This window comes from Pleurodeles waltl, chromosome 11 (assembly GCF_031143425.1).
Source record: "Pleurodeles waltl isolate 20211129_DDA chromosome 11, aPleWal1.hap1.20221129, whole genome shotgun sequence".
Taxonomy (NCBI): domain Eukaryota; kingdom Metazoa; phylum Chordata; class Amphibia; order Caudata; family Salamandridae; genus Pleurodeles; species Pleurodeles waltl.
In genome coordinates this window covers 27,822,659-27,837,671 of record NC_090450.1, presented here as the reverse complement: position 1 = coordinate 27,837,671, position 15,013 = coordinate 27,822,659, and the positions used below count along the sequence as shown (strand labels likewise).

At 38.2% G+C, this 15,013-nt stretch overlaps 1 protein-coding gene across 1 annotated transcript in view; it reads right to left on the bottom strand.

Moving 5' to 3' along the window:
* Positions 1 to 3,338: 3,338 nt before the first annotated feature.
* LOC138265058 (serine-rich adhesin for platelets-like) overlaps positions 3,339 to 15,013 on the bottom strand; it is a 67,175-nt gene continuing 55,500 nt past the window's right edge. The window contains exons 4-5 of the mRNA XM_069212606.1: positions 7,150 to 7,235; positions 3,339 to 3,413 (exon numbers count right to left, since the gene is read on the bottom strand). Coding sequence (XP_069068707.1) covers positions 3,339 to 3,413; positions 7,150 to 7,235 — 161 coding nt within the window. The remainder of the gene's footprint in view (positions 3,414 to 7,149; positions 7,236 to 15,013) is intronic.

Here is a 15,013-nt window from a genome sequence, read left to right as displayed (position 1 = left end):
TCTTCTCCATATGCTTTTGTTCCAGAGAAAGTGGTTGCATACAGTACATGTGTAGATTATGGAGTCCTCAATAGAATAACATTGAAGAAGTGTCAACCTTTGCCCCTGGTATTTGCTTTGTTAGATCAGATTTGCAAAGATATTCACAAAACTAGGAGCATGAAGTACAAAAATTCCAAATACAAAATTGCAACTTACATGAAACACCAATCAACAAATTATGATCTTATTTCTTATGTACTAAGCACCCCTTATAATGATTAGGAATCATCATGATTCACACGTGCTCAATAAGAAATTACTAATACAGATTTTATAATACAGTACAATAATTGAGCCCTACAGTAACTATAACTCAGACCTTCTCCATGCATTGCTAATTACAAACATATTTGCCAATCACTCATGACATCTTCTATGACACCACTGATAATATCACTGAAACATTTAGTGGAATTTTTGGTGACAAAACTGTGCATGGTTGAGGCATGAGTTAAAGTACTTGAGATAACTATAACTGGTGAATTTCAGTGTCTTTTAGAGCTTAAAATACTACATTGTTACTCAACATTTCACCTAACTATAACGTTACTTTAACCTTTGTTTTTCCAAATAATATATATATATCTATATCTATCTATCTATCTATCTATCTATCTATCTATCTATCTATCTATCTATCTATCTATCTATATATATATATATATATATATATATGTATATATATATTTATATATAGATAGATAGATAGATATAGATATATATATATATATATATATATATATATATATATATATATATATATATATATATATGTGATTAAGGTGACATATAGTTAAGTATGGCAATCAGATCTTAGCTTATGTTTAAAAGAACGAGAAATTCACTAAAAAACAAAGGTTATGGAAAGGTGTTGAAATAAGCAAAAAATATAATGATTTAACATTTAGAAACAAAAAAAACTCATATTCATCAATTACAGTTCACTGAGCTAACTCCAGCTTGAGCCCTTGTAATGCACTGCTTATGACCGCATGTAGTACATCCCTCTTGACATGTTAAATGAATCATTCATGAATTCACTGATGACAATCACTGTTCCCAAAGGCTGTGCATGGGGAGGGAGTGGCTGTAAGCCAGGTTTCTTTAGTAACGGACTTAACCCCCGGTCCACTAAGAATTGGAAACCCTTGTTTGACGTCATACGTAGAGACTGCTGGAGACAAGTGGCGGTCAGTTGTAATGGTGAAACACTTTTTTCATTGTATAAAAACTCAGATTATCAAATTCTTCATTTGTAAAGGTTTTAGACTATCTTAATTTTGTTCATCGTCTTGTATCCCATTCATTGTAATGCTAAATTGAAAAATAATAATTCTTGAAGTGAAGCTTGCCAATCTCATACACTTCTAAATAACACATAGAAACCCACACCACAAGATACTAACAGAAATGTCCATATAACTGGAGAAAATGCCACTTTTTTAAATTTAATTCAATATTGTATTTGCTATGCAGGTGACTATGCAATAAATAATGTATATTTAGAAACATAATGTTCAAAATGTGCTTATTCAAATGAAATGTCTTACAGTTTGATTAATAGCATCACAATAAATTAAATATTATTCACAGTCTGTTATTGTTGGCATTGTTGGTATGAAATGTAAGAGCTTGTGAATTGGGCTTTGCTGACTATTCACAACAAAAGTGCAAGAAGGGGTATAGAGGTGCCAGAGTACTCCATTCAGCCCAATAGGATGTCACTGAGCCTCAATTGCTGAACTTGTAATGTGTGTACCAAAACCCATCTTTAAGGGTTTAATTTATCAGAAAAATAACCGCATGAGTGGGGTGTTGTGGTCACATAGAGGTAGGAAGATCTGAAATTTATTGTACATTTGGGTCATTCTTGGGGATGGATCCTCAAATAATTTACAAAAGGGTGTGATTTAATGTTTCGAGGCAATGGAGAATCTTCGATTTTGTGCAAAAACTGCTAAGAATCAAAGTGAATCAGAGAGAGGAATTTACTAAACTATGTCACTGAACCCTAAATCGGGTTCTATGTATTCATCAGTAGGTTTGTCATGCAGATGTCTGTGTGTCAGCCTGATTCTTGTGTCATGGTTCTATGTATCACAGGTAGCTGTGGTAAATATAGGTTTGTGTGAAAACATTTTTGCAAAGGATAATTTAACAAACATTTTTTGAAAATATTATTCAGAGAAAAATATTTGTTTTTAGGTTTTTGTCTTACAAGATATTTTTATTGCAGGACCTTTCAACCATGATTCTTTTCATAAGTTGCAAACTTCTTACAGAGGGCAAAAAACAACTTTTCACCTTTCCAAATGTCGCACCCCTCAGAAGACTATTACAATAAAATGGGGTAATGTACTAAAATCTTTTGAATATAGGTGTAAGAATAAGATAATGTAGTGTAAAAATAGGGTGATGTAGAAGACACACCTGAGGGCTGATGCTTGGATACCACTTGTATTTGACTCTGTGCTTTATTCACATCATGTGATTTTGATTCCTGATTGATCAATTATATATCTGAGTGCTTCTAAGTTCAAATCCAACTTACATTGTAATTGAAACACATTTTTTACAAATACAAAAGGATCATAAAAACTCCACATTTTTTTCTTTATAATTCTTACACCTTAATTTTAGACTTTAAATTGTAGTTTTGGAAGTGACATTTTGCAACAGTAATATTTGTATTTCCAAATCCCCAAAAAGTTTACAAATATTCTGAAGTTTTAAATATGTGTAGGTTTGAATTACCTTTCAAAATTCTTATTCTGGTTTTCAACCGATCCTTCAATTCTCCATAGATAATTGGATATAATAAATGATTAATACCAGCAGCTCTACAGATGAACACTCATAGCTAAGGCTGCCTTATTAGTTGTGTGCAACACATATGTGAGTTGCTCTTGACTGATTATTATTATTATTATTATTATTTGTTGAAAGGGATTTGGAAAAGTTATGTCAGTTTGTCATATGGTTTGATTTCAAGTTGCCACCCAAATGTTGAGTCTACAGAAAGGTTGGACGCATCTCATCATGGCAGTGACACACCGAGAATCAGAATTTGCCATGAATATCTCACAGTTGACAGAGAATGTCTTCTATATCACAAATAATGACATGGCAGTGCAACTGCGATTCACAGCATTGATGCATTTGCAGTAGGCAGTGGTCTGTATAAGTTGCAGTTCAACAGGTGTGACGCCACTGTCACAGCTCTAGCCCAGAGAACAGCGATCAAAGCTATCTCCGTGGAGCAGGCATGTCTTCTTCTTTAACTTCTTTTGTTGTGTCTACTTGACCCTCCCGCGCTTCCAGGTCAGCGTCATATTGCTGTCAGAAAACCATTTCCTCATGAGCTGGTTTAGCTGCAAAAGAGAAATATTGTTCTTGCAAAGAAAACATAACTCCCAAACAGGACTTTCATGAGAGGATAGGTTTTTAAATTATTTTTTGTTTTTTTTTATCATGTTGCATATACATTTTTTATGCATTTCTTAAATATCATCATGAGTACATATATTGAATAAAATAGTAGTCAACCTTATTAAGACAAACAAGAATAACAATAAACCTAAAGGGGAAGCATTCCTGCTCCATCTAATAGATAGCAAAGGCAAGTTGTTTACAATACTGATCTGATCAGTTAAGTTACACTACTGTTGGTAAGGATAACTTAATGAGTAGAGACTATAATCAATTATTCATTTTTTTGTTTCTGATTTCTACAGATGTCATGTGCCTAAAAATGTGGAATGTAATGTTTGAATTGTATTTGTGTAATCCTCACAGTGAATGATCTAGTTTGTCTCCCATTCCCACAAGTAATGTACAGTACTCCATTGATTTCTAGCTACGTCTGTACTATATAGATACCAATAAATCTATACATACAATCATGGAGCTTGCTCAACTGATTTCACGTCAAGTTTCATCAGGGTTACTTCCCATTCTGATATCCATGTTGTTTCCCTGCTTGGAGATAGTGCATCTGTTCACAGTTTGCTTGACCAGTTTCCATTTGAGCATCTCTAATTGCCACTTTGTAAAGCAGAGACTCAGGCCCATTTCAGATGGGCCTCCATTCATTTCTTAAAAGGTAAAGTTCTTCATTGTGCCTAAACTTCCGGACCGAAGGACTTTCCACCAACACTGGTATTCACACACAAGGCTCTAGCCTTGCTTTGTTTCTCACAGTTTTTGGAGGGACATTAAAACTCTTCTACCAGTGACCCAAAAGGTTCTAGGGAGGCAGTATGTAGTGAGGATGAATGAGCATGGTGCCAACCAAGATCTGATTGTCAATGTACATTGTCTTAAACTGTGCGTGTTAGCTAACCGAAAGTGCAAACTCTCAAAGCAGAAGAGATATGCTCTGTTTTTGTGAGTTTAAATAATGCTTATGTGGCTGAATTCTGCAGTATCTGAAGTGCTTTTATATTTGATTGTAAAAGTCCTGGCTAGCTAAGTACTTCTGTAATGATTTTTAACTCCTACTACAGCTCTAGCAATGATAGAACTATGTTACTGCACTAGAATGTGACACATACTGCAAATCAGCACCAGATGGAAATTGCACAACTGGATAATTCTTTCCACTTGGCAATCCATAGAGAGCTTCTTATCAAAACAGGCTCCAGGCATTTGCACTTAATTTTTCACTTTAATAATGGAACCTCCAACCCTGAAGAAATAGTATTAATAGTTCTGTTTTCTCAACCAATGACCAGTCCCTGTAATCAAAAACTCTGCTTTGGAGGAGTTCAGGACCAATGGACTCACATTCATCCATGTATGGATAGGAGACAAGATTGCAGCTGCTTTCCTTGCATCCGCTTTGCAATTATGTACCAGTCCAAACACAATCTGAGTGCCAGCAGCATAGTTTTGAAAGCCCACATCCATGTTGATGAGCAATCAGGTCAATAGTGTATAAAAAGATATTACACAGGGAAGGTGAAAAAACAAGATCCTTATTGTATTCATCACTGTACTGAAAAGTTTCCACTTTCCCCTGGCTCTTCTTCACTCTAGTTTTCTGTTTGTTAGAGAGGTTTGCAGTCCCCTTAAATACATTCCACACAGTCTACTGTGCAAGGTGTTGTGGTTAAAGATGAAGAAGGTTGAAGACAGCTCAAATGGTGGGTGTTGAATATACGTGCCAAGCTCTGTTCTAAGCGACAAAGCATGATAATATGTGTACTGATGTATTATATTGTGGTGCATCATTTAAATAACATGTTCTTATAACAGATGTGCCTCTGCACCACCATCGTGTACCATGAAGGGCTTGAGACAACTTTCCTTGATATGCATGGTTAAAAAACTGTAGGTTTATGGTATCGCCTAAGTGGAAAGAGTTGGGTGTGCTCCATGTGGGTCAGAGGTATGCTCTAGTTTTGTGCTCCAGTTCTGTTTATTGAACCCCCAATTATGTAAGTGGGCTACATCTGCCACCTGGTGGATGGCCTGGCAACTGCCAGGCAGCAGACATCTTCTGCTCCAAAGGAGAGGGACAGAGAAGTTCACGGATGCTTATTCCCATGGTCAGGGGTAGGTGGCACTACATAGTGCTCTTCTCCTGAACACGTTTTGGCCCACTGTGCATATAGACAAGCAATCAAAAGAAATTGGCTCAGTTTATTTACCCACTTTCCGGGGGGCAGAGGGATTACCTTTTGTATCCTTTTCTATTCTAGTTTTCCACTGAAAACAGTACTGCTAAGCCAGGTGTTTGAAAAAGTTAGAGGAGTCGAATTGTCTTCAAACCTTTTAATATCTTCACCTTTCAATGTCTTCAGAATTACAAATATATTTGTTCCCTAATTATCATATAAAATATTAAATACTGCAAGCAAGCTTAAGAATGATATGGTGCTATATATAGTATAATAATATATTACATGGCACACTCTAAAACCAATATAGACTCAACTAATTTGCAAATAATGCTTTCCAATATTTTTACACTACTTGCATACAGGGTAAACATAGGATACAAGCCAAATATTTCAAATGAAATTGGAAATTTCAAATGGGACAGTTATGAAAATATTCAAGAAGTGTTCTATGTTGTTTTTTCTTAAAATAATTCCCAAACATTAATTTTAAAAATACTGAAAGAAACGGAGACAAAATGTGTAAGCGCATCAAATAAATAATGAAAAGTGTAATTAATTCTTCACTTTTATTTTGACACCTAATTATACCTAGTTGACAACTGGCTGCATGTCATATGCAACACTTCTAGCCAGTCCTGGCACCATAGCCTAAATCGCTTTGCATGCTAGAATTGTGCAGCCTTTCCTTACTGTGTTAAATGTGAAATTACTACTCCCAAAATGCAGTGCATAGTTGGCTAAAATGCCAACGCTGGCTGAGAGTGGTTCACAAGAAATGGGCCCTGCAGTTATGTTCAATTACTGCGTTTAAAAATCTAATCAACATGGTTGCCAACATACCATGAGCAGCCCAGTCTCAGTAAAAGTGTAAAAGTGTCCACATAATGACCTTGTGTCAGAAATTGAATCTGGGTGGGTTGGGGGAGGCTTAGAAGGTTTTTTGCTACCTCCACTTTTATTTCAGTGAGACCATCAGTGCCAAAAGTTGTGAATAATCACCTATTATGGAATGGCCACTCTAGATTATTTCACTAAATGCATAGCAATGTTTTCACCATGATGCTTGCTAGAATTCCCCAGGAAAATACTAAATGACTCTCTTCGCAAGACCCTGGACCTCCCACTTAGAATAATACATTCCCCCCCTCCAATTCCCCACAAGGGTGCCCGTCCCCATAGTTTGAGGACATCTGTATTAGACTATCCCTATATATTATGGGCAAGGAACCAAGTGACCTTCAGAAAATTGGCGCTAATGTCTCAAGACAAGGAGGGTGATTCACAATCATTTTACTATGAATCGGTGTAACTCACTCTTGTAGTTCTCCTATTCAGAAGTGCTACCAGAGGATATCACGACAACTTCTTTGTGATTCAGGCCCAGTGTTTGTGTGGAACCAGAATGGAGGAAGAAAAATCAAGACAAGGGGCCCTGTGCTTTGGAACATGCTAACCCAATCCAAGCGTCAAGGCTAATACTTACTTGTTGTAGAATCCTCTCTCTGACTGCAGCATCTGTGAGATTCAGAAGGGTGGATACCCCCAAGGACACATGGATGTGGGTTTCATCTATAAAGAAAATAAACGAAGGATGGTTATTAGACCATGAAATATTTTTACCCCTTGGCCTAATCAGACAGGCCCACATTCCTGAAATCAGCTCTTTTATTGCCAAATGCCAGCATTCCCTTCCAATGCATTCATAATTTGCTATTCCGTACAGGTGTTTGATGCCTACTAACAAGGAACATATTTAATTACTGGAGGATTTCTTTACTCAGGGTGCTTTACATAGTGACAGATGCTGCTGTCCTATCTGCCTTCTTTTAAAGAAGAGACTGGTTGGGTGTGTTGATAAAATATAATTTCAATGATCAACAAGAGCAGAAATTCATGCCAGACTACTTGCCCATTCCAAAGTTGAATGATGCTTGTGGAGTAGGCCTTAAATTTGAAAGAACCATGTGGCGGCTCTTTTATCAATTGGTGCATTTTTGTGGAAAACCTAGTTGAAGCTCGAGTTATTTAGATATAGACCCTCATTACAATTCAGACAGAGTGGAATTACTTTAGGGAATTCCGGTTTCAACTGATTCGAAGTGGGTCAGTTTTTCTACACCCATTTTCCAAGATGTGTGTGAGCCAGACCCAATTATTACCATGCAGTAATTCCACACGGTAAATTTGCAAGAGGTTTCGGCTGCAGCAGCAAACACGGTTCATTCCAAGTTTTGTTCTGCATACAATCTTCCCCATACTTCATACCACCTTGCCCTTCCCTCCACACTCGCCCTTCATCACCCACCCCACCTAGAAGTCCTTGCATACTTTTACTACCTGCTCAATTCTATGTGGTTTAACGACTGGAAGAATCTTCCCCATAGACGTATTCCCCATGCTATGGAGCTTAACTTTTAACTGAACCGTCCTAAGAAGGATTTACTGTACAATCATGATAGCAACACATACATCTTTGAATGAGGGCCCATAGTAGTGTTTTGCTCCAGACATCTCAGCTAAAGCATCACTGGCGTGGGCATTGGTTGAAACAAGTGGTGTGGTGTTGAAAGGAGATAAAAGCAACAACGCTTATAAAGGGTCAGCAATTGAAACTGTAGGTATTACTAGTCACCTCACAGGAAATGACTCCATTCAATATACCCTGACCAATGTCTGGGCTAGCTTCCGTAGGAGCCCCAGCTGTCTCTTTTCTTGGCTGCCTGACTCATGCAAAGTATTAAATAATAAAATTACGAAAACACTTGTATGGTTGCATGTATTGTTATCATATGTTTGTCCTTCTGAAAATTCACAATGGTTAGATAAAGTCCCAGTGGTACTGTGGTTGCACCTATCTACTTACCATTTGGAACGTCAGTCTTAAGGAACTCTCTGACTTTTATTAAATTGAATGGTAATGAGCTCAATGTGAAATTAATTGGGAACTATGGTGGTACCAACACTGAATTTGTATATTTGAAACTTGAGATCAAGGATGGGAGGCTTGAAACGTTCCTCCATAGAAAATCTACAGTAGGGAATAGTTTACTCCACGGCAAAAACAGTCGACCAATACTATCCACATGGAGTATTCCCTGTGGTGAACTACTAATGGCGCGAAGGAACGGTAGTACTATACAGGGATTCGAACATCCTAAACCTAGAGTGCTAAATTGATTTAGGGTTAGTGGGAACAGCAAAGAACACTTAAAGTAGCAGGTAGACACTCTCATACAGTAAGACTGATAATCACCTACATCAACCATCACATATCATCAAATGAAGGATAATAAAACATTGGGACGGCCTCAGCAATGATGGATCATTCGTACACATATATGGAAAATGCTCACCCTAAGATTCATGAGCGATAAATCCATTCAAGACATGGTGATAAGAAGCTATTTTCAATACACAGCAAATTGTTTTTTTCTCAAAGTTGGGAAAAGTAAAGCCTGCAAGCACAGCACGAAAGTGACTTAATATGGTGCTCCCCATAACAGTATAAAATGTAACATGATCATGGACATAACATGGGGGCCTGATTTCATAGTATATGCACTGATCTATCGAGGTGCCAAATAGTGAATTTTAAGTACTTTATTTTCTTCAAAGAAACACCTGCAGGCCATCACCAATAAAGAGAGCAAATCCACTGTAGCTAGACATTTTGAAGAATTTCATAAAAATCCTCAATACTTTGGAATTATTAGGGTTCCTAAAAAACACAGAGAGGGTGATGGAGTATGAATTAAAAAAAAATTGGAGTCACAAATAATACTTGATCTGGGAAGGTAAACCTTCTGGTCTGAATTATCGGGAATAATTCATTATATTACAAGACATGTGGATCTATTATGCAGCCTCTCCTCTTGCTTTATTTTTAACTGCACTTCAAAGAAAACTACAAATCCGACAATCCTGCTCCCCTGGGCCGGAAGTTATTAACGCAAACAAAGGAACATCCACACCAATAAATAGAAGTAGTCCATACACCTGTTCCTTTTTGTTGGTGCTTTATTGTAGATTTATTTATTGTTTGTTTGTACGATATTTAATTTTGGGGCTGTGTGTAAAAATTGTACTTTGTTTTGTATACACACAAGGCTTTGCCTGTAAAGTTGTCACTTTGTGTCAGCACTGTGGCTGGTTTGTTTATTTTAGGTTAAATTTGTGTTCACATGTGAATAATTACATTGCAGCACAGCCTGCTGGGGAGTTTTGCCTACATTTATTTCATGGTCATACACACTGTATTGGTTGTTTGGGGAAGTGTTTAGGAAAGCAGCTGCTTAGGTTTATGTGAATGGCCTTTAAAAGCATGACCTTTTGTTCTAAAGCTGGTTTTAATATTTTTGCCGTACTTTGGGAGTTCAGATTCCTGTTGTTTGCTGATTAAAGTGGTTGAATGCAGCAGTGGTTAATTTGTAAAACAAGAAGTGCCAGGGCCCTCGTCAGGAGGGCATGGGGGCTTGCACCATCCACAGACCCAGCCAGCACTGCCAATTACAGTACGAACACAACTACCAACCATTACACTATAAGAATGGCTTGGGTGGCACGAATTAGTGATTATTAATGTGTATTAAATTAATAAACAGCTGTTGTGCTCATACACAAATTTGGCATACAGTCCCACAGTGGGGCAGACTGTCACAAGCTCTGGTGGAAAGAACTAAGTGCCGGTGCCGAGCACCGGAAACCACCGGCTCAAATTAAGCACTGGACTACAGTGTTAATAATGAGGATGAGGTTTTTAAGAACATTTTTGAATTTTTGGATAACAGTTTCTAAATCTAGTCATAAAGGGGACTCTTCATCATTCAGAAGTGTGGCCACTTATATTCACAATTTAGTGGCAAATGCTGTGGATGGCAGGTCACATTCCCAGCAGGGGGATTTTTGCCACCAAGGCAGCAGCAGATTGATAAATTAAAATTATGTTTTCCTTCACAAGTATGAAGCAGATGAATATGATGGTGATTCTGTTCTGTAAATGGCTTGGTGGTCAGTATGAGTTTGGCAGATGGAAAAGGCCGTCCCCCAAACTCCTGCGGTCAGGTTGCCACCATTACTGCTGCCTTCCTGCGTGCCCTATTAGTAGTTTCCTGCTGGGTCAGCGAGCAGAAACGGTGTTGACCCAGCGGGAAACAGCCCACAACATTGACGCCGGCTCAGAATTGAGCCGGCGGATATGCTGCAGTGAACAGCACGACGGGCCTGGCCATGGGAGCCCCTGCACTGCCAATGCCAAGTGCAGAGGCAGTGCTGGGTCTCCGTTGAGCCCCTGCACCCCATCTCTGCCAGCTTTTACATGGCGGTGCTACCGCCATGTAAAAGCTGGTGGAGAGGGGGTTCGTAATCCCCTGGGCATCACTGCTTGCAGCGGTGCCCTGGCAGATTCGGACTGCCAGCTCTACCAGTCCCTCCTGTGGAGGGAAACTGACGGCACTGGCTGTCTGACTATTGTGAAACCGCCACCGCGACAGGGTCGTAATGACCCCCTTGATGTCAATGTGGCAAAATCCAATTGCGGTAATATTGGAGTCCCAAGTAAGAGGCCCTGTGATGATTTATGTACATAGATGTCGATGAAGGCCGGTTATTACAATGATGTTGATGATGGTACTAATCTCTTGAAAAAGATAGAAACTGTGGATGAGCCTCATATTGTGATTTTAGATGAAGGAGATGCTCCCATGTTTGAGACCGGCTCATTCCCTATCCAAATTCAGCGTAGTGGGCTCCTCTGCCATTTATTGATGAATACCTTTTGCCCGCGATAAAAAGTTCAGTGCCCATGAGTGTACATCTAAAATGAGGGCTGAGTGCCTGAGGCAGTATATGGGAAAGTGGCTATTACTCAGGGAATGGATGCTAAACATGTTACATTTTTATGTATAGGTGTGAGGGACCCTAGAGGGGTAGGAATAGGGCATGTTCCTCGTGCCAAGAAGTGCCAAAATGAATATTTGTTACCCGGGTCCTGCTTCTGGGATTTTGCACTGCTGAAGAGTCAAATAAGTCTATGGTTAATTAGACCCAGAAATAATTTCTCGTTGGAGCCCAAAAGATGAACTGCTTTTTTGGGAATCCAAACGTGGGACTTTCTTTTGAGAGTCATAAAGGACTGTTGTTGTGTAAGAGAAACCTTGGGGGCTGGCAGGCTTGGACATAGGGGTCCAATTGTTAAAGGTCTCTGTTTGGAGATTAATTTATTAAATAAATTGGGTGGTACATTCAGACCTTTGCCTCACTAGACGAGGTACAATCATCCCTGGTCCATGTTTTTGGAGGGATCTCTCTTCCAAGTGCCTCTACGTCTATTGGTTCCTCTATAACCCAAGTAGTGTGTGGTCAGTATGTGTACATAAGAGAGAGTTTGAGGCTATCTGATCCACACATTTTGGTAGCTTTGTGAAAATAATTATCTCTGTGTGCACTTTGATTGGCTGTACACGGGTGTAAGTTTTCTTTATTGGCATTAGGGTGCATTTGTACAATTGAGATATACAAGAGAGGTGGTATCTAATTTCTTTTGCACACAATGGTGTTTTCTTTATTCTGTTTAAGCAGTCGATTCTTTCTTCTTTGCATGTGTATTTATTTGTATTTAATCTGTGGATTGGAGTTGAATGCACATTTCCTCACCTTTACTTTGGTGGAGTTTGGAGATATTGTGACTGAGTTTAGGCTTGACTATGGTTAAGTTATATTGAGATCTACTTTGGATTTTTGTTTGTAGATATGTCTGGCGATAGGACAACAGACTTCATTGAGATATTGATGTGTGCTCTGAGGATGGTGGGTGACCTTGACGTTACTTAGCACCGAAAGGCGCGTCGGCACAACATTGATTGGAAATTGCTACTTCTTTTTTCTTCCCTCCAAATAGAGCCATGCATTTTGAACTATGTTGAAATGGATTCCCCCCTTGAACAATTACTAATCGATTATTTCTGGAAGATATATGTATGCATTTAGTAAATCACACACTATCAAGTATAGTTTTTTTTAACAATGTGATCTTCATATAAGAAGATGATGAACACACACACTGTACTATCTAGATGCATTGTTTTTGGGATAAGATTTGGGGTACTTTTTTGAGAAGGAAACCCCTTTTGGCTCATAGTATGTTTTTAGAGAAATGAGTGAGCGTATGTATGGTATGATTGTAGTTGAATGATAGGTGTTTAGCAGGGGAATAGGATTTTTTTCGGTCCTATATTATGTAATATGCTTGAAATTATAATCATGAATATGAATAATAAAAATGATTCAGGTCATATCATAAGTTATCTAGTTCTATAACAAAAGGATTTGAAATGTATTGTGTATTCAGATTAATTTTATTGATGTTATATTAGGGTGGGATTCCTTTGTAAAACCTATTTGGAGGTGGGCTATTTCTATGTTTTTTGTAGCTTTGCACAAACCATTAAACCCTGTGTCTTCTTCTACCCTTAATTGGTGGGTGAAAAGTGTAATGGCCGTGGCAAAGGTGGGCACAGATTGTTTTGAAGCTGACTGCATAAGGAGTGCAATGCCTTTTAAAGCATTTTAGGCCAGGGCAAGGTTGGAGAATATCTTGAGATCAGTCAAGGGTGTCTAAGTTTAAAACCCTGCATTGCAAACCTATAGAACATGCATCTTTAACAGTTGTGCAAAGGCTTTTAGCCCTCCCATAATATAGCCTCCTGTCTTTAAATGAAATTGCAGATTCTCCTGGATAATATTGAAGAAGGGTCCTGATTTTATTAAAGACAAAAAAGGCAAATATTATCCCACATCCGATGTTTGTTAGCCTTCTCCTTTGCTGATGGTAATATAGTTGTTTGGTTACTTCTAGTGACAATCTTGACTAGCCAAGCCTCAGGTTCAAACATCTAACAATAATATGGTAATGCACGTTGAACATTTGTCCTGGGAGGAGTATGACCAAAACAAAGAAGTCATTTGACAGCCCCTTGCTTTCCTGTCATTGTGATTTTTTTCATGTACTATAGACTCTAACTCGTCAATAAGAGAGGAAGTGGTGCATGGACTACTACTGCTATTTATAGGAGGGAATGTCATTTGTTTGTGTTAATAACTTCCTGCCCAGGGAAACAGCATTATGGGAGCTGTAGTGTTCTTTTAAGCACAAAATAAAGCAGGAAAGGAGACAGCATAATATGTCCCTCTCTTGTCAGTAAAATCAGGACTCTCCTTCAATATTATTGAGGATAATTTGCAATTTCACAGTTACCTTAAGTCATATGCAAAAGGGATTAATTTTGCTTCTAAATTTCCACTTTGAAGTCTCAAGGTTGTTACTCGGTTGATTTTAATTGTACACTTTTATTCTAAACAGAATTCTGCTACTGGAATACATTTTATTCTGGAGTATGACGAATTTTTCATTGTTTCATTTGGCAAATATCCCAATGCCTACTGGGGCTTGATACTGAGGTGTACAGAAGAAAAGATGTTGGCATTTTCTTTTTTGTCGAGTTACATGACTATTATTGACTATTCATTTGATCAAGTATACCCATACATTGTTTTATGCATAACTTACTGGTAACATTGACATAGATTTCTCACTTGAACAAAATTTGCTTACTCCTCAAAAACAATTAAAGAGGATCATGAGTCTGTTTTCACTGTTTGTTATTTAACCTTGTTACACCTTGTACTGTGACATTTGTAGTAGGGTGACTTTCAAGTTCAAAGCTCATTTTAACAGGCAAAAAGCATGCGGTCTGCTATGCCATTAAATAAAACAAATTCAGAACCGCCACCACCATACGAGTACATATCTTTGTTTGAGTCAGCACTTTTCAAGACATTGCGGGCAGGCTGATTCTGTGCACATGCCAGAATTGCATATATATTACCCAGCAGCAGTCACTACTGGATAGTTATAGTTAGGTCAGAAAAGCTTTTATTGTGTTTCTAATAACACTGGCGCTATTTGAAGAATCTCCACTAAGATTTCCCGAAATTTGCTACTTTTTCACTAGTTTGCACACTGAAAGTTTCAAAGTGATCCGTCAAGCGGGAGTTGAGAAAAAAGAGGGTCCCAAAACACAAGCTCTCCATGCATTTTCCTTTGAATTATTTTAGACAGTGCTACTGCAAAAACTGCTGAACAGACTTGGACCATTTTTGGCAGGAGTCTAGATCATGGTACAGAAAGCGTGCTTTCTGTGATTTGGTGTAATTCCGTTCGGTAGTTTTTGAGTGATTTAGTTTCAAACATACTTGTATAAAGGAGACCCTCAAGCTCAGTCTTAATACATAGAGCCTTCTGAAAGGCACAAATGAATTTTATCCATTCCAATTCACTCCTGCTGGAGTCA